Below are 19,986 nucleotides of genomic sequence, written 5' to 3' on the forward strand. Positions count from 1 at the left end.
GACAACTCAAGGACTGCTTGGAAGAGCACCGTAAATGCATAGTAAAGAGTAGTCAATATCTCAGCCCGAAAAAGGACGGGGCTTGCGTGCTGCAGAGCTTACAAGAGGCGCATTCTGGAGACACCGAGTCTGTCTGGGAGGGCAGCATGGAGGAGATAGGACTTGTAGTGGGTGCCTAAGTCACCCAGTGGTGTGAGTCCACGGTTTGAGTGTCGAGGGTAACGAGCCGTTTAGATTTTTTATTTTATTTTTTTACATTTCGTTGCTACCTCTTGTAGTTAGCAGCCCAACACATAACCCAGTATGCCACCGTGCACCCCTGGACTTGTGTGTTGGAGTGAAGCAGTGGAAACCTGCTTGTGCATGTTGAGTGAGGCCAGGCGGTAGGGAATTCCACAAGGTAGGCTCACTTTGGGCTAATAAACTACGAGACAGGGCAGCTGCAGTGGTGTGGCTGGAACCATGGCGGAGGTGGTCGCACAACCGGAGAATGTAATAGGTGTCGACTGATTAATCACATCATGCAGTCGGCACTCAACTTTGTATGTTCGGAACAGCAGAAATCCAGACAAATTATTTTTCAAGTGCTGATGTCTGAGGAAGAGTGCCTCTCCCCACCCTCTGTCTCTTTTCTTAAACACTTTTGGGAAGCACATCTCTTTTTTTGCCCAACAAGAGTCCCCCTTGGCCACGTGTCCTTACATAGAGGACAAACGTTTTCATAGACATAATGCCGTGAAGCACAGAAGGCAGAATATTCAAGCCCAGGGTTCCTGTAGCTCTTCATTGTGAATCATTTTGTTCAGGAGTATTAAGAAAGGTTCCCATGACTTTTTCGTTGAGAAATGAATGTGAAGCAGAAAAGTTTTCGTTCCACCCCTCTTCACCCGTGCAACTCAGTGGCATGCCCTACGTGGGTCTTGGTCAACCTTCACTGTATGGTTGCCCCAAACTCCCCATCATCCTTTACAGAAGCTCGGGGTGCCCTGAGCACTTACTCCTCCTCCGCCTGCTTCCTGCCCATCTCTGGTAACCATCAATAAACTATTATAGTAAAAATAACTCCATACACATGTTGATAGCTTTATTTACTAAACTTAAGATTACGTGCTCACATGCAGTATCGTGTTCCATCAACCCTGAAATGGGATTCTGGCTTATAAAATAATGCCTATTTACAAAATTTGGATGAAAAATCTTTTTCTTCACACATCCCTCATTATTATATAATGTGACTGCCTTAGCAGAAAAAAGTGTCAGGGTTTCCCCCCCGTATTTTGCTCTTTCCTCAAGTTTGTTGTCAACCATTATAAATAATCTGCCTCACAATATGCTACTGTTAGAATAGTTCACTGGTTTCTGTGATAATTCGATTTCCTTTTTCCCTCCTCATTTAAAGAAAAAAGAAAACACTCTAAAACAAAACCAAACTTAGATTCCTCCGTAATAGTAAGTAGAAGCACTGAGACAGGGGGTTCATTCTCTGGTGGGAATAGAGGAAATGGAGACGGGGAAGCATTTATTTCACAAAGCCAGCCTAGTCGTCAGGCTTAATGAATAAGGGCATCATTGATAATGAGTCAGGGCTCTCAAGGCAGCTTTCAAAACTGGGTGTGGGGGTGTGGGGTGTGTGTGTGTGTGTGTGTGTGTGTGTGTGTGTGTGTGTATCAGGGCTCTCAAGGCAGCTTTCAAAACTGGGGTGTGTGTGTGTGTGTGTGTGTGTGTGAATCAGGGCTCTCAAGGCAGCTTGCAAAACTGGTGTGGGGTGTGTGTGTGTGTGTGTGTGTGTGTGTGTGTGTGTGTGAATCAGGGCTCTCAAGGCAGCTTGCAAAACTAGTGTGTGTGTGTGTGTGTGTGTGTGTGTGTGTGTGTGTGTGTGTGAATCAGGGCTCTCAAGGCAGCTTGCAAAACTGGTGTGGGGTGTGTGTGTGTGTGTGTGTGTGTGTGAATCAGGGCTCTCAAGGCAGCTTGCAAAACGTGTGTGTGTGTGTGTGAGTCAGGGCTCTCAAGCAGCTTTCAAAACTAGTGTGTGCGTATGTGTGTCTGAGAGAGAGAGAAGGAAAGGAGAGAGAGAACAGAAGGGGCAAAAGCTCAGATTTTGTAACATGCTTTGCAGTTTATTAAAAGTTACAGCACAAGCTTCCCGTCTAGCCTTCCTGATTTAGAAATGCGTGATTAGAGTATCTATACAGGCACTGCTTTTAAAGTCCGCCTGCCTGGGTTCAAATCCTGCCTCCACCACTTTATAGCCGAGTAAAGTCTGATGAGTGACTCACTCGCCCTCCCTCTGCTTCCCATAACAGTTCTACTTCCCAGGACTGCTTTGAGGATCCAGTGGCCCACTCATGTGAACTGCTTGTCCATACCTGGTACTGGCAGGGCGCATTGATCATTGTTGGGGTGGGGGTGTCACAGTCTCAGTGGTGGTCCTGGAGTGGTGTCAGCAATCGTAGCAGGAACATCAGTAGTGGCTTCCGTACTTTGGAAAGAAAATGCGTGGTGCTGGGTTTGGTGAGATCTGGTTTTGGCACAAGCTGCTAGACTTGGGCAAACTCCCCTCTGTTGTGGGGGGCTCTGTTTTCTCCTCTGTGAGATGAGGCGGTCGGGAGGAGCAATGGCCTCAGATCTGTGCAGCTCCTTTGTAAAGTGTGAGTCGGGCATTCATGCCAGCTGCATATCCATCCTAGGAGGCTTTTCCAAAGTAAAGCTTGCTTGTTTATCCATTTCAATTGCACCCAACAAAGCTTTGAGGCATTTTACACTTCAAATATATTACCTCTCGCTCCAATTACCTGTGGCAGGGCCATTATGATAGTGTGTGTCTGGCTGACCATTCTGGGTCCTGGAAGCACAGATGGTTCAGTGCCATTGAGTGCTCGATGCGCGGCGACCCATGTGCAGAGCAGAACTTCCCCATAGGGTTTGCAAGGCTGCGGCCTTTTTTGGAAGCAGATTTCAAGATCTGCTTCTCAAGTTGGCTCTGCCCGCTTGAAAACTGCCAGCCTTTCAGCGAATGATGGGCCGCTTAACCATTGGTGCCGCTGTGGGAGTGGGGCTAAGAAAAATACAAACAAGGTACCCAGAGCATGACCATTGTATGTAACCCCGTGTCTCCTGCAGCTCTGTATATGTGTACATCTCCATGCACTCCCATATACACACTTACGATGATAAAACTAGCAGAGAAAATATTGACAGCCTGGAACGTGGTCATCATCTATAACAAATCCCAAACCTACAGCCATCCATTTGCTTCTGATTCACAGAGACTATAAATCTGATTCCGAGGCTCTAAATCTTTATGGGAGCAAACAGCTTCAGCATTCTCCCTTGGAGTGGCTGGTGGGTGTGAACCATGAACCGTGTGGTTAGTGGCCCGGTGCTAAGCCAACAGCACTGTATGGGCTCCTATATAGTCAATAGGTCTTTATCAATACTGAAGTCACTGTTGCTTGCAATTTCCATAAAGACATCCTCTACAATGAACCATCTATGTATATATGTGTGTGTGTGTGTGTGTGTATATATATATATATTTCTATACTTTTAATTATTGCCTAACCTGTGTCATGTTGATAAAGAATTGACTTCCAGTAACTGTCATTTTCTTCCCGGTTGGAGATTATTTGTATGACCTTACTTTTCTATGGATTCTCATCCCCCAAATAAAAACAAAACAAAGCTGGTGTGGCAGACCCGGGGGTCAGCTTGGACATGGGCATTTCTTGACTGACCTGTGATATCCTGTGCTGCTCGCTTTATCTAGCCGTCTGCCATTCGGCATTGCTCAGACTTGCTGAAGCCATGTGTTTTCAGGCACAGCCGATGCCCCGGCGCACAGGGGAAAGGCTGCGCATTTGAGCTCACTCAGCCCGCTGCCTTGTGCCGGCTCACACTGAGAGCAGAGTGGGCCTGTTTCTCTTCCCACGGTGGGAGGTTTCATTTGTCCGGTGGTAGAAATGCTTTCTACTTCACATTGTTTAACTGAAGTGAGATTAGAAACGAGACAAAACATTTGTGCGTTGAAATGTAGGCCTGAAAACCAGCAGCAGCAAAAAAAGAGCTCCCCCTTCCCCCCCACCCCCGCCACACACACTTTTAGCAGAGTTCTCTACAATGTCCATTTGTTTTGCCATATCCTATTGGCTCACCATTTTGTTCGTCCAGTCGCCTATTTGGATGAAAGTCCGAGTTCTGGTAGTTAAAGGAACAGTGTTCTGACTGCCACCTTCATCCTGGTGCACAATCCAGTGGTAATAACAGTACCTTCCTATTTTAAGTCATGGGAGCATGAAGTGAGATTGTATCAGCAAGCGCCTTCCAACATGTAAATGCTCGTTGCTTGCTCTTGGTATCTTGTCAGATACCATAGTGTTTGCACTGTAGTCTGAAAACTATCATGGTTGGCTATTTGAAAAGATTGTTGAGAGTTGGGGTCCCTTAGAACCGATGCCTGCCATTTCAAGAGTGTGTTTTTAAATTATCTGAATGTGGAATCTTTCTAGACTAATTTCCCCCCACAGTCGTTTACAGTCTTCTCACCCGTACTTCCGAAGCATTCAACTTCGTTTTCTTAGAATGAGCACCTCTGTTACTGACTTTGTTAACTGAATTGTACATTGAGAGAGAAGTGCAGCTGACACAGCCAGGGAGGAGCAAACACAACCGACCCTTTGTCAGAAGTAACTCAGCTGGTACAGGTCCAGAGCAGAGCCCACCAGCTGCGTTGGTTTTGTGGGCAGTGGATTCCCACCCCTGCCACTTGTAAATGGAAGAAGTTTGTGGGTTAATACAGAGAATGGAGAACTGGGGGGGGGGGGAGTCCTTTAAGAAGGCTTATTCTGTAAAGAAGTTAGAAATAAGAGCGCTAAGCTAACACTGTTAAATTTTTTTAATTATAAACATAAGCATCTCTATTTTGTATCCCCCTAAACTGAAACCAAACCCACTGCCGCTGAGTCAGACCCCACAGAATTTCCAAACCTGTAAGTCGTAGGTTCTCAAACGTATTTGCTTTACCATCCCCTTTTTAGAAAAAAATTTTCTCAGCGCCCACCCCCAGCAATTAAAAATGTCCATACTCGGACAGGACAAGATATGACAAAATAATTATTTATAAATTATCAAGGGCTCTTGAGGGAGGGGGGAGCGGGGAGGGAGGGGTATAAAAGAGGACCGGATGCCAAGAGCTTAAGTGGAGAGCAAATGCTTTGAAAATGATGAGGGCAATGAATGTACAGATGTGTTTTACACAATTGATTGATGTATGTATGTATTGTGATAAGAGTTGTATGAGCCCCTAATAAAACGTTTAAAAAATAATAAATAAATAAAATTTTAAAAAAAACATCCATACTATAGCCCATGATCCAGGATAAATAGTAGGTATCTGCTTTTGTAGCCCTGGGCACCCTCTCCCCCAGGAGGGCATGGATCACCCACTCTGGGAAGCATAGCTTTAGATCTTTATGGGAGCCAACTGCCTCATGTTTCTCCTGCAAAGTGGCTGGGGGTGGGGTGGTGTTGAACTGCTGGCCTTTTTGGTGAGCAGCTTCGTGATTAGCAACTGTGTCACTAGGACCCTCTATAGTTTATCCCCCCAGTCCACTTTCTTCCATATACCCCCTCTGAGTCCACAGTCTGCTTTGCCTCAGCATATCTGTGGACACCAAGAGACATTGCCAAACCTTATGCGGGGTATTTCGAGCGGTGGTAACAGCCTTAGCAGCCTTAGCAGCAGCACTGTGCTAAGTACCAGGTTACCCACACTGTGCTGAGCCCTTCAAGTGAGCGCGAGTGTGCACCCAGCGCGGAAGAAGCTCGCATTGTCTGCTGTTTCCAGAGGCGCCGGGAGACCCTGCCACATGTGAGGTTGCTGAACGCTCTGCTCAAGGTGGACTTTAACCCATGGCGAAATGGTGGCACTGGTTCCAGTCCTGGATCCTTATCAGGAATAATACTAATGGCATTCTCCCTTCAGTCAGAAGTCCTCTAGAGTCCTGAAGGCCTGTGTTTGGTTTCTCCTTTGTTTTAACGCCCCCCCCCCCAATACATACCCACACACCACTGGGTGCTGTCAGTATTGTGCACCCTACAGTCCAAAAGACACCCTTCCGTAACACAGAGAGATAATGTGAATGATCCTGAAGCACTGTAAAGTGCACAGTCCCCGTCTGCTACCAAAGAAAGGGTGACGCTTCCAGCAGTTGTTTTCTGAGCACACCCTCCTGAACCCCCTCCAGAAGCCCTGGTGTGTCCGCCTGTGGCACAGGTGTGGTAGGTGAGGTGGCTTTGTTGTCTTCTCTCTTCTTTGGCTCCAGGACTGAGGGCAAGAGTTGCCTGGCCCCCTCCTTGGTGAGTCAGCCACTTGATCTGGCAACAAATAAAGAGCCCATGTTCGGTGCCAGCTCCTGCCTAGCCCCTGGGCTGTGTCTTGGTGGAAACATTGGTCTGAGTGAGTCACCCCATGCCATGCCAAGTGCAAGCCTCCCAAGACCTGTAATGCTGATAGCTCTTGGCTGCCATTGTGGAAAATGGCTGTGTGTCTACCTTCACCCTGGTGGCCCCGTTTATGGGGATCCATTTACCCAGCCCCTTAACAGCAATAGTTGATTGCAACTGCAGTCTAACCTCACAGAGGCCTTCTGTATTTCTGAGTCCTTTGACTTAAAACTAGACCGTAGGTCACACTACATTTAACAACTTCTGAGAGCTGCTTCCACAGCCAGGCATGCTGGGGAGAGGCATGTGTTAAGTGCCAAACAAGTGAGGCATTTCCCCATCCCCTCAGGTGCGTGTGGAACGCCGGTCTGGTCCTGCACTGTCCAGGTGCTGGGATTTGGAGCCAGGCCCCCTGCCAAGCCTGGGCTCCTTAGACTCATGGTGCTTGTCAACACAGGTTTAGGCGGGGCAGAGCCATCGCACCAGGGAGCAAGCCCAGGAATTTCCACGGCACACATTGTGCCCCACCGTCCCTTCCCTTCCTGCTACAAACCAGAGAGAGACAAGATGAGGAAAAGGAAGAAACTCGGGCTCTGTTTAAGCCAGTGGTTCTCAACCTTCCTATTGCCGTGACCCTGTCATACAGTTCCTCATGTTGTGGTGACCCCCCAATCATACAATTATTTTGGTTACTACTTCATCATTGTCATTTTGCTACTGTTATAAATTGGGCAACCCCTGTGAACGGGTTGTTGGACCCCCAAAGGGGTTGCGACCCACAGGTTGAGAACCAACCGCTGGTTCAAACTGATAGAATTATTGATTGTGTTAACTTTTCAGAGACTCTTTCCCAGGGAGAGGAGAAGGAAAGCTAGTCTGAATGTGGGACCCCTGGTGATGTGCTGGTTACAAGTTGAACTGTTAACTGCAAGGTCAGCACTTCGAAAACACCTGCCACTCTGGGGAGAAAGATGAAGCTTTTTATTTCCTTGAAGATGTACTCCCTCACTGCCATCCACTGGACTATGTCATGTGGTGACCCTGTAGGGCAGGGTAGGCCTGCCTCTGTGGGCCTCCAAAACTAACTCTTTATGGGAGCAGAAAGTCTCATCTTGGTCCCTTGGGGCAGCTGATGGTTTCTCGACTTTTCTGCCTGGGAAGCCCACAGGGTCGTTCCACCTTGTCCTTTAGGGTCATAGAGGTGCTTGGCTGCTAACAAAGAGGTCAGCTGTCGGAGCCTACCAGCCACTCTGGGGGAGAAAGACGTGGTGGTCTGTTCCCATAAAGATATACATCTTGGAAATGTGATGTGTCAATTCTACTCTGTCCCATAGGGTCAGAGTTGGACTGGACTTGATGGCAGTGGGTTTTTAATGGACCACTTCAGTAGTCAACTGTCACACCCATGAAAGGCCAGTGCTTTTTTTCATTCGCATACCTATTTGCCTTTCTGTGTCTTGCTATTGGAACCTTGCTCTACAGAGAATGTCACCTTGGTTGCCCACGTCCCAGGGCACACACAGACAGTAGCATCGAGTGCATCGCTGCTGGTCTCTGCAGGGACAGAGCAAGTGCACTCGTGGAGACTCAAGGGTGTTCGTTCTCAGCACATTAGATGTGACTCGGGCTTGGTGGTGACTCAGCCTGTAAGATTGCTTGCAGAAATCCCATGGTGGTGTGTGTGGGTCACCGGGGTATTATTTGGGGCATGCCTATGCTTTAAGACTTGTCCACACAGTTAAAGGTTGTCTACTCATAAATGCTACAAAGGATATTGGCACCCAGCCCTATATAGGCATTAGCAAGTGAGGCCAGGCTTGCCTGTGGATTCACCAGGCCAGGCACGTGGAACTGAGGTCTGCAGGGGCCACGGGAGCTCCCTCCTCCCTGACCTAGGTCCTGCTGAAAAGCCATGGGCCTCTTGGCCTTTGTTGTGGCTTCCCTCCATTCTTTTGAGTGGACCCTCCTGCTTCCCACAGGGATCTGAACTCTCTGGAAAGAGCTGGTGTGTGCCCCCCGCCCCCCCCCTCCCCCAACACACACAGTGCGTCATCCTTCTTAAATGTAAACTGCTGTGGGGAAACACTGGCGTTGGAATATTGCATCTCTCATGGGCTCTGCTGTGCTCTGTCCAAACTCCCTGATTCCTAGTTCCACCACCACCCAGAAGCATAAACAGTACCCCCACCCCCACCCCCTTTGGACCTGAGCACCACAAAGCAGTGGACCAGTCATTTTTCCTACACTGCAAAAGGGGAATGTGGGGATTTAAACATCAAAACAAAATTTTAAAATCTTCAGCCTTTCGGACAAACCAGGGTCTCGGTTTTAAGGGACCAGATAAAGGCTTTGGATACTGAGTTCCTCTTCTGTGTCACAGAGCGAAGTGCAGCTGTCCCTTGTGCTTCATGGAGGCCTGGCTGTGCTGAGGAGGGCCAGAGGCTGTGTGAAGGGTGCCCTTCCGTCCCGGGTTGGTTGCTTGGTAGCCTCCTTGTCGTTGCATCTCACCGTGGTGCTCTGAGGGCTCCAACCAGAGGATGGATGTGGCGTGCAGGTGGTCTCGTGGATCAGACAGCTGAAAAGAGTACTAGAGTTGACACACACAGGGCACTCTGCAGGTCAGATCACCTCTCACCGTTTCATGGGTGTCGTAGCTACTGTTACGTTGGGGTTTTGGTGCCTTTCTGAGATACATTAATGCTATACAAGAATGGAAAGTATTTTTCCTCCATTGGACCAGATGGGTTGGCATACTCTGAGCTGGACGCCTTGGGTGGTGAAATCATGCCCAGCTGCTAATTAACAGGCTGGAGTTTTCAAGTTCATCCACAGGGTCCTTGGACGAAAGGACCAGGTGAGCTACTTAAAAAAAAAAAATTGTGCTATCGAAGACCCAGTGGAGTCCAGGTCTATGCCGACACCAGAGGAGTCCACCAGACACCAGATTCAAGGGGGAGCACCTGGCTTTCCCTTATCCAAATAATGACCCTTTCTCCTTCCCACATCATCTGCCGGCACACATACCACAACACACACACGTGATTGTGCGCACCTTGTCCTCCGGGCCCTTCTCTGGGCGCCCCAGAATGGGCCACTGCTGCATTTGCTCGTGGCTCTTTGGAAGTGCGGCCTCTAGAGGAGCTGGCGAAATAGCCGTGAGTGAACTCCTTTCACAACTCCAACAAATGCCTTTTATCGTTTACTTTATCAGCCTTTGGAATTAGATTGCCTCATAATTGCCTCTCCTCCTTTGTGAAGAGAGAAAAAAGAATGACTTGAAGGGAAAATAATTAGATGATTACTTCCTTTCTTTGTACCAAAATTAATTAGAGCCGATTAAAGATTTAAGGAACGATATTAATAATAGATGATAACAAAGTACATTTCTAGAGAATTCTGGCAAGGCGCTGTGTATGAAGTCCTTTCCTGGGTCGCCTTATTAAATCTTTCCAGCAATGCCATGAGCTGCAACTGTGTGGTCTCTGGGTTACTACAGAAGAAGCTGAAAGCTCTTCCAGGTGATGGGGTGATAAGGAATGGGCTCAGATTTTAAAAGGAAACTTTTTTTAAAAGAAGAAGAAAAACAACAACCTGCAATTTGGAAATGGAGAAGGATACAGGAGGCAGGGCATATACCAAAGACAGACTTATAGAAGAAAAAGATCATTTGAGACAAAGCTTTCATATGGCAGAATGTGACCGTGAAAGGCCAACTAAGGAAACATGTTCAGAACGTCTGCGACATAGTAAAGGTTCATCTCCATCATGTATAATAGCGTTTTTAAATTAATATGAAAAAGAGCAAATGGTTACATTGATTGCTTTATTAAAATCATTACCAAAACCTCACTGCTGTCGAGTCAGTGCAGATGCATAGCGACTCCTCGTGGGGTTTGGGGACTGTCATTATTTGCAGGAGTAGAAGCACCAGTGTTTCTCCCCCGGAGCTGCTGGGGGTTTTGAACTGCTGACCATGGGGATCGCAGCCCAACGTGTAACCACTGTAACCGTTACTCCTTAATAAGCATAGGGCCTAAGAAACAAGTTTACTGAAGAATAAATCCATCTGGACAACAAATAAAACATGAAACACCTCTCTACTTCCCCCCGCCCCCCATTGATTTGTTTAAAACTAAAAAGAATGATAGTTTTTGTTAGCGGTGTAAAAAACAGTGCATATTCTTTGCTTAACAATTGGATTTCCTGGGGTTTTCCTACTAAAGTCCAATAAAATAGTGCATAAAAACTTAACAGGCATAAGGCTGTATTTTCCAGCTGACTAGGAAACACTGGGGAATCATTGTATCAACTTTGGGCCTTTCATACCAGAGATAGACAAGTTGCTACCACAAATGTAAATGCTGGTGTATACCTGTAGTAGAGGTTAAGAAATAGTCGTTATTTCTTCTTTTAGAAAAGAATAAACTTCCTTTGGAAAGGAAGCCAGAATAAAGAAATGTTTTCTAGTCTTCTTTCTAGAATCCAGTCTTGTTTAGATTTGCAAAAGCACTTAGACTTTGCAGTAGTTCTTTTACAAATTGTGCTTCAGGGGAGTTACTAAAGGGTGGAAAGGAGGAAAATTATTTTCAGAAATATAATCTTATCCCTCATTTTAATAGAGCGTACTTTGTTTTCTTGGATTTTTCCTTTTCCTGGTTATAAATAGAACATGATCAATGGTGAGATGTAGATTGGATTCTGTCAAGCATAATTAGAGTTATTTAACTAGAAGAACTTGTCTCTTTTTAAAGTATTGTTTATTTGTTCACAAATGACAGAGACTAGCATACATTATCCAGTCACATATTGTGTTGTAATGTCCAACAGGTTAATCTCGATATATCCATTAAAATATAATATGTAATTTATCAGAACCATCCAGTTAGTAGATATCTATTATGCTGATAAGCTCGAAGCAAACCTCAGTGACTACATTATGTGGCAGGACTGTTAACCCACCAGCCACTCCAAGGGCCCAAGAGGAGGCTTTCTGCTCTTATGAAGAATCACAGTCTCGGAAACCCACGGGGCACGGAGTTCGACCCTGTCCTATTCGGTTGCTGTGAGTTTGAATCAACTCCATGGCAGTGAGTGAGTGGAACTTACTGTTACGACAGAAGGAAAATTGAAGTAATCAAAAATGAATTTGGACCTACGTTGTAGTCATTGTCATAGTTGTTGTTTTTCTTGTGGTTAAGGCACCGTGAAGCTGTTTCCAACTCTGAAATGGTCTTGGCCATTTTGAATACAAAGACAACCTTTCAGGGAATGGAAAAATTGGGACGCAATGGTATTGCATTCATCATCAAAAATAGCATTTCATTACACAAGTATGTTTGACATGATTGATCTATGGAATGATATTGGCTCCCAAATTGCAGCAACTTAAAAAAAATGCATAGACCTAACAATGGTTTGGGGGCTCACACAAAATCTGACTTCCAACTTAAGAACAACTAGTTTTTACATCATGGCCCTGCTTGATACTCACCTTCATGAAAGGATCACTGAAGATAAGGCTGCTACAACAAAGTGTGGTGAAGAAAGCCGATGGTGTCCTGACTGTCTGGGGTCATAAAGGCTTGTATTCAAACAAGCAGCCATCTAAGCAAGGAGTCAACTAAGTCCACGTGGAAGAAGCACACCAGTTTGTACAATCCACAGATGACAGTTACAAAATTTGAATAAAGATTATGAGCACCCAATTTGTGGAGGGCTCTGAGGGACAGTGGGAGCCCAAATCCTATCTGCAGATAATCTAGTCAGGCTGAGCCATCGGCAGATCTATGCTAGCCACAGGCAAGGGTCTCAAACAGCCTCACTAATAGGCAGAGACAATTGTAATCTTGATTATGCTAGATCAACCTTGATACTTGGCCAACTGACCACCCTGACCACGTGAATTTGTTCTGGGTGCAAGTAACTCTTATTGGTTATGAAAAAAATTTCTTCCCTGGTTTTTGAATGTTATTGGGGGCCTGTCCCTTCTTACGCACTATTTGTATTTCTGTCTGAATACTATTATATTTTTAGCCTTACCACCTTTGTGCTGTTGTGTTTGTATTGTTTTCTGTTAGGTCTCCCAGCTGTGAGGCACAGGAGGAGTGGTTGCATGAGAATAACTGATACAAGGAAATGCAGGAGTGGGGGTGGATGATGGGGAGGGTAAGGGGATCTAGGAGGAAATGGCAAAGACAGAAGGTGGGAGGGAGCACTGCTTTGGATTGTGATTGTGATTACATAACTCATCTTGGGGGAGATTTTAATCATAGGGGAGGGAATGTTCTAAAAAATTGATGTGGGGTAATGAGACAAAATGAATGAATTATATGATATGTAAACTACTTGCCAATAAAACTGTTGGGGGAAAAGATAGTATTTCACGATCTATCTTGAAGTACAGCCTCTGTCGGTGTTTGGATACTCTCCATGTGCCTACAAGACCAGTTAATAGGACTGTATTTAGAAGACAGCTACCTGGTCAACGATTGGGAGAGATCCTTATCTGTGCTCATTCCAAGGAAAAGTGATCCAACAGAATGCAGAAGGATATATTGCAAATGTCAGGTGGCTCTTGGTTGAAAGCAGAGAACACCAAAATGATGGTTACCCGCGCCTTATTGACTATGCAAAAGCATTCAAATGTGTGGATCGTAGCAAATCATGAATAATATTGTGAGGGATGGGAATTCCAAGCACGAAATGTGCTCTTGTGAATTCTGTACATTGACCAACAGGCTATCTTTTTAACAGAATAGGGAATACTGAATGGTTTAAAATCAGGAAAGGTGTGTGTCAGGGCTGTGTCCCTTCACCATGCTTATTCACTCTGAATACTGAGCAAATGATTAGAGAAGAATCTGGTAGCAGGATTAGAGGAAGGCTCATTGACTACCTGTGTTAAGCCAATGACACCACCTTGCTTGCTGAAAACAAGGAGGATGTGAAGCACTGTGCCTGGTGGAGATCAAAGACTTTATCGAGCCTTCTGTATGGATTACACCTCAGCACAAAGAAAACCCACTTCCTTACAGCTGGACCAGTCATGAGAAGCAGAGAAACAATTGAAATGGCCAAGGATTTTGTTTTACACTAGGATCGAGCTATATATTGCATTGGGCAAGGCTTCGACAAAAGACCTCTTTAAATGTTAAAGGGCACAGACTAAGGCATGTCTGACCTAAGCCACTGCAATGTCAATGCTGCCCCGTCCTGGCTCCTCCTCCCAGTCATTGCTGTCTGAGCCCATTGTCAGCACTACTGTGTACCTTCACCTCATGGAGGGTCTGCCTCTTTTTCACTTACCAAGTAATTCACCAAGCATGATGTCCCTCCTGATAACCTGCCCGTAATTTGTGAGAGGATGTCTCATCATTCTTCCTTTTAATGAGCATTCTGGCTGTACTTCTTCCAAACATATTTTTTTGTTGTTGTTTGGGATCCCACTGTATATCCAGTTTTCTTGCCAGCACTGTAATTCAAATGTACTAGCTCTTCCTCAGTCTTCCTTACTCATTGTCCAGCTTTCATATATATATAGATAGATATAGATACATATGAGATGATTGAAAATACCATGGCTTGGGTCAGCTGCACTTGCCGATTTGCCCAGTGTGATGCAGCATTTACTTTCTGGATGGTTGCTTCCAAAAGCGTCAGCTATGGATCTCATTACATTGTAACCCTGGGGAACTTCACCAGGATGCTGTTTATCAGTCTAGTTGTGAGGATACTGTTTTCTTATATTGAGACATAATCTCTCCTATTTCTAGCCTATGGCGTATCAGGAGCATAAAGTGCTACTTCTCACTACTCGATATAAAAATAGAGACAAATTCTTGATTGGTTAATTCCTTCAGACTTTGTTTAGCTATGATAAAATGGCTCGGGCCACAGTATCCCTCTTTAATTGAATCCCTTCAACAATTACAGCTCTTTCTTTTCTTTTTTAAAACATTTTATTAGGGGCTCATACAACTCTTATCACAATCCATACATACATCAATTGTGTAAAGCACATCTGTACATTCTTTGCCCTAATCATTTTCAAAGCATTTGCTCTCCACTGAAGCCCTTTGCATCAGGTCTTCTTCGTTTTCCCCTCCCTCCCCGCTCCCCTCTCCCTCCTGAGCCCTTGATAATTTATAAATAATTATTTTGTCATATCTTGCCCTGTCCAACGTCTCCCTTCTCCCACTATTCTGTTGTCCGACCCCCAGGGAGGAGGTCACATGTAGATCCTTGTAATTGGTTCCCTCTTTGCAACCCACTCTCCCTCTACCCTCCCAGTATCGCCCCTCACACCCCTGGTCCTGAAGGTATCATCCACCCTGGATTCCCTGTGCCTCCAGCTCCTATCTGCACCAGTGTACATCCTCTGCTCTTTTTTTCTCCAAGTTACAAAATATGAAATTGAAATATTGGGGTTTGAACTAGCCAGGTGTTAAGACCTCAACCCTCACCCCAACCAATTCTAGAGGACTGATTAAGCAGTGTAGAAGATCACGGAATTGCTCCATTCATCTGCTGGTGGCAAGAAAGCCTTGATTGTATAGAGAGCCATCAGATGGCACTTGAGGCTGGTTGAGGATCACAAACCATTCTAACAAGCTAAGCTCAGGACTTGTTGAATTCAGGATCTCCTCAGCTAAAGGGTTCAGTTCTGGATGTGAGCTCTGCCTTAATGGGTTAGGAATCCGTGTGGGATACGTAAAGTCCTTTGAGAAAATGTAGGAGAAAAATATATTGATGTATAAGGAGACTTCAAAAAGTTTATCTGAAAATTCTATTATCCTTTCATTCGTTCCATAATTGCACAAACGTCTTGAACCCCCCTAGTGTGTATATCAAAGATCATGAGATAGGGTGAGTGAAATATTTGTCTAGCAACATAAGACCCTATCATAGCTCTAGTATAACACGTTGTCAGTGTTTGTGTGTTTAGTGAGTGTATGTGAAATTGGTGGCCAATAGTAGACTGCTCACCTTGCATGCAGGAGACCAAGCAAGGTTCTATTCTTGGTCAGTGCACCTCTTGTACAATTGTACCCATATGTCCGTGGTGGAATGTTTGATTCTGAATAGGTTTCAGCAGAGCAGGTTTCAATAGCGCTTCCAGACTCAGACAGACAAGGAAGAAAGACCTGGTGACCTGCTTCAGAAAACTAGCCAGTGAAAATCCCCTGAGTCACAAGGGTCTGATGCATACCCAATCATGGGTGGGTACAAGACTGAATACCGTCCTTTTCACTCTGCATGGGTTCATACAAGTCAGGGGCCTGTGTTATGGTGGCTAATGACCACAGTCACAACCGCGTCTATTTAGTGGATCATAATTTTAACAGTATGTTCTCCTGCAAGCAGATGCGTTTGGGTGCATGTGTATACACACACACACACACACACACACACATCTTGAGGTAGCTATCGCAGACCTCTGTGTTCAGGAAGGGCAAGAGCAACAATTGTGGTTACACCCATTATAAAATATCTACTGATTTAGTCAAGAAACTTCGAATTCCTTTTAGATACCAACTGGATCTAAATAGAGTCAGAAATAGAGAAATATGTAAATATGTAATATGTACAATTCTGAACATAGCTTTGCCCCTCTCCCCCCACACTCAAGCAGTATTTTTGTCATTCAGCCTTGTTCACATATAGGGACTTTTAAAATCACTATGTAGCATTTCGTCCTAGAGAATCATCACATTTTATTCATCCACGCTCCTGTTAGAGGTTATTTGACTTAATTCCGGGTAAAACCCAGAGAGTAGAGCTGTGTGCTCCAGGGCTTGTCAGTGGCAAGTTTCTGCCGTTTTCCAAAGGGCGTCTGGTCGCACTCAGACCTTCAGCCCTTGGGTTAGCAGCTAAGCGTGTGAGAATTTGTGCCTCCCCAAGATGATAGTTCTCAGTGTTGCCACTGGCTGCCCACAGCCTTTCGAGAGGGTTGGGCCTCTGTAGGAGTGGGTTCCCTGAGACACAGAGCATGGACTGATTCTCTTTGGAACAGGTGCTGGAGGATTGTTCTTCACATTGACTGAATCCGTCTGTCCTACCCGTAGTATATGAAAATACTTGCTTCTCCACCCTCGCTGGTATTTGAAGCTGTCAAAGCCCTGCTCTACAACCAGGATGCGTTTATACAGTGGACCTCATTCACTCCGTTCATTGCCACCCAGTCAATCCAACTTGTAGCCACACTGTGGGACAGGCTGGCCCATTGGCTTGCATGAGGTTGTACATGAGTCTTCATGGGAGCAGACAGCCTTCTCTTGCACCCTCGGGAGGACTGGTGGATTTAAATCACCAACTTCAGTTAGCATGCCCCGCCTGGTACTTAACCCACTGTACCACCAGGGCTCCTTTATAGTGTTTCAGGACTGCTAAAATCCGATACGACCTTGCATAAGAGAAGAAGAATGTATATCCAACATCTTACCAGTAGCTTGCTTTATTTTCAAATGTAAAAATAATTGGCATATGACAATAGCATGTAAAATTTAAAAAGTTGAACTAACCCATTCTTTCCACAAACTGATGAAATGTTCTGTGCCAAGCCCAGGATTACAAAGATAATGAGATTACAATTATGTAATGTGCCTTTGCCCTCAGGGTTCCCATTCCAGGCAGGCGTAAAGGCCATTAACCTGGTAGATTTTGCAATGCATGGACAGTGTATGTTCTCAGAACTTAAGACCCCAAGGAAGGCGAATACAATTTTATATTCTAAATGTTTATAATGGAAAGGGAGTTGCCTGGCTGTCGCAAATGGTTAAGCATTGGGCTACCTAACCAAAAGGTTGGCGGTTCAAATCCACTCAAAAGAAAGGCTTGGTAATGTGCTTCCAAAGGACCATTGCTTTGGCTCCCCTGTGGAGCAGTCCTTTTCTGGACCTAGGGGGTCTCTCTGTACCTGGGCCAACTTGTCAGCAGGTGGTCTTTGCTCGTTTGTGCAGGGATAGGATTGCATGTAACAAAAGTCACCAGATTCAAAGGAAAGTGAATTTCACGTCGTGTTTACAATAATTTTTGTGCCTTTCCTTTTAGCCTTCTTGGAGTTTAGAATATTCATGACAGATCACCACTACCACGCCTCAAAAATAAAAATAAACAAGTTTTATTGTGTAGCGAGCAGAGTCCCAGAAAAACCTGTCCCCATGTCCCCTCTGCAGGCCTGCAATGGGCCTGTGAGTCTTCCAGCAGTACATGTGTGCCCCACACACCTTTCCACCAGTAACCACGTGGCATGCACGAAAACCCTGCTCAGGCATCAGGGATGTGTGCTCTGGGGCTCTTATTTGTTGGAATTTCAGAATCCAGAGAGGGAAAGGAGGCATTCCATGCTGAAACTATTCTTCGATATTCAGATATAAAAAGAGACTAGACCAATTCAGACTTCCGTGTAGCCTGCTGGCAATGGAAAGGAAAGGTCGGTGCCATGGAAATGAGTTAGAAGGAAACTGTGTACAGCCATGAACTTACCCAGGCACTGAGCCATGGTGCAGAAGAATACTGGGAATTATGTCTCTTGACCACTTAATTCTGAATGCCCCCCACAGTATGCACGGCAGTGCACTTTGAACATGTTTTGGATTGAGAGAATGTTGCTGTTGTGTTCAGGAACTAGTAAAAAAACGTAACCTTAAGAGAAATTCTCTCTCTGTTGTCTCATATTTTTATTTGTCATTGTTCGTTCTTGTTTTAGGTCAAGAAGTGGTTTTCAGGTGCCTTGGGGAAGGAATTCTTGAAAAGGCCTTTCAGGGGTATAACGCTTGCATTTTTGCCTATGGACAGACAGGTAAGAGCTTGCTTTTATTTTGTGCCCAGTGCTATTCAATATGCATTTATAAAAACTTAGAACACAAGGGCACATGAGGGAGGGGGAGCAGGGAGGGAGGGAAAAAAAAAAGAGGACCTGATGCAAAGGGCTTAAGTGGAGAGCAAATGCTTTGAGAATGATTGGGGCAGGGAATATATGGATGTGCTTTATACAATTGATATATGTATATGTATGGATTGTGATAAGATTTGTATGAGTCCCTAATAAAATGTAAAAAAGAAAAGGAAAAAAAAGAAAAAATGATTAGGGCAAAGAATGTACAGATGTGCTTTATAAAATTGATGTATGTACATGTATGGATTGTGATAAGAGTTGTATGAGCCCCTAATAAAACGTTTAAAATTAAAAAAAATACAGAATAGAAGTACCATTTTCCTAAGTTGTACTTTTCACTTGTATTTCAATGAGAAAAATAACTACCAGCCCCTTGGTACAAATAGTAAATGTTATATTAAAAGCCGTTGATAAAAGTCCTCACTCTATATTGAGGACTTTACCTAAGACACTACTGAGTAATAAATGATTAAACCTAAGCTTTTGGCAGAATTGGTTGAAACTAATAAGCCCCAAAACAAACCCAGTAACTCAGCCTTTAACACACATAGCTATCAGTCTTTCAGCCATGTCAAGTGAGTTTTTACTTTTAAAAAATAATTTATTTTTATTAGTTTATTGTCATAGAATTCACAGATCCTAACCTTAGTCATCCAGTCATATTAAGAGGCATGTACACATCATCACAATCGACCTCAGAACGGTTTCTTCTCGTGCTCCTTGCTAGCTCCCATTTCCCCCCAACCTCCCCGCCACTGCCCGGGTAATTATTCACCCAGTTACTGGCTCCGTAGATTTACCTGTCTTGGATTTCATATACAAAAATTATACGAAATGCTAACAAACAACAATGAAAAGAAACCCGGAGGAAAACCTCAGAAGAAAATAAAGCAGGAAAATATTAAACACGGAAACAACCTTAAAGTGGATCAAATGATAAGGTGTTACATTTTAACCTGACTACATGGGCCATAATCAATTTTATAATGCTCTCTGTCTGATAGCAAGGCTGGTCACATCCTTGGACTGTGTTCAGAGGGGACTCTGCAAATGGAATTTCCATACCCTTCTGCGAAGAAGCAGCTCTCTAAATGAAGCATCCACTAAGTCCACAGGGAAGAAGTATATCAGCCTATGTGATCCAAGGATTTTAAAATATCAAATCCGAGGAGGGAGTGGTAGCAGAGCTTACATTCTGCACACCACTTTGCCGTATTTGACTCGTCGCTTACGGCTATGTGTGACAGAGCCGCATGGCAGATAGCATGGTCTAGGCTATACTCTGCGGGGCACCTCTCCAGGCCTGTCTCCTGGAGAGCAGCTGGGTGGGTTCCAACCACCAGTCTTTGGATTAGCAGCTGAGCGCTTTGTCGTTGCACCACTAGGGGTCCTTCTTGCAACTATAAACTGGATTTCAGTCTCAGCACTGCCCTGCATCAATCACATCACGGGGATAACTAGGAGACTCCTGAGAGGATCTCTCTCAAGGCATTTTGACAAATATACTATGCAAGCGTAATGTGCTTTCTTTGAAGAGGATAATATGCTGTTAATATTGTTTAATAATGGATGGGTGGTATTTTTCAGGAGCCCTGTTAGTGCTCTCAATTGGGTGTTGGCCTGCCAACTACAAGGCCGACAGTGAAGCT

General features: G+C 44.9%; 1 protein-coding gene across 3 annotated transcripts in view; it reads left to right on the forward strand.

Annotated features, from left to right (window-relative positions):
• The window catches only part of KIF13A (kinesin family member 13A), a 213,625-nt gene that overhangs the window by 107,805 nt on the left and 85,834 nt on the right, over window positions 1–19,986 (forward strand). For all 3 annotated transcript variants that reach the window (XM_075533463.1, XM_075533469.1, XM_075533474.1), the window contains one exon: window positions 18,149–18,241. In XM_075533463.1, the coding sequence (XP_075389578.1) occupies window positions 18,149–18,241 (93 nt within the window). The remainder of the gene's footprint in view (window positions 1–18,148; window positions 18,242–19,986) is intronic.

Source organism: Tenrec ecaudatus, chromosome 1 (assembly GCF_050624435.1).
Source record: "Tenrec ecaudatus isolate mTenEca1 chromosome 1, mTenEca1.hap1, whole genome shotgun sequence".
Lineage (NCBI taxonomy): Eukaryota > Metazoa > Chordata > Mammalia > Afrosoricida > Tenrecidae > Tenrec > Tenrec ecaudatus.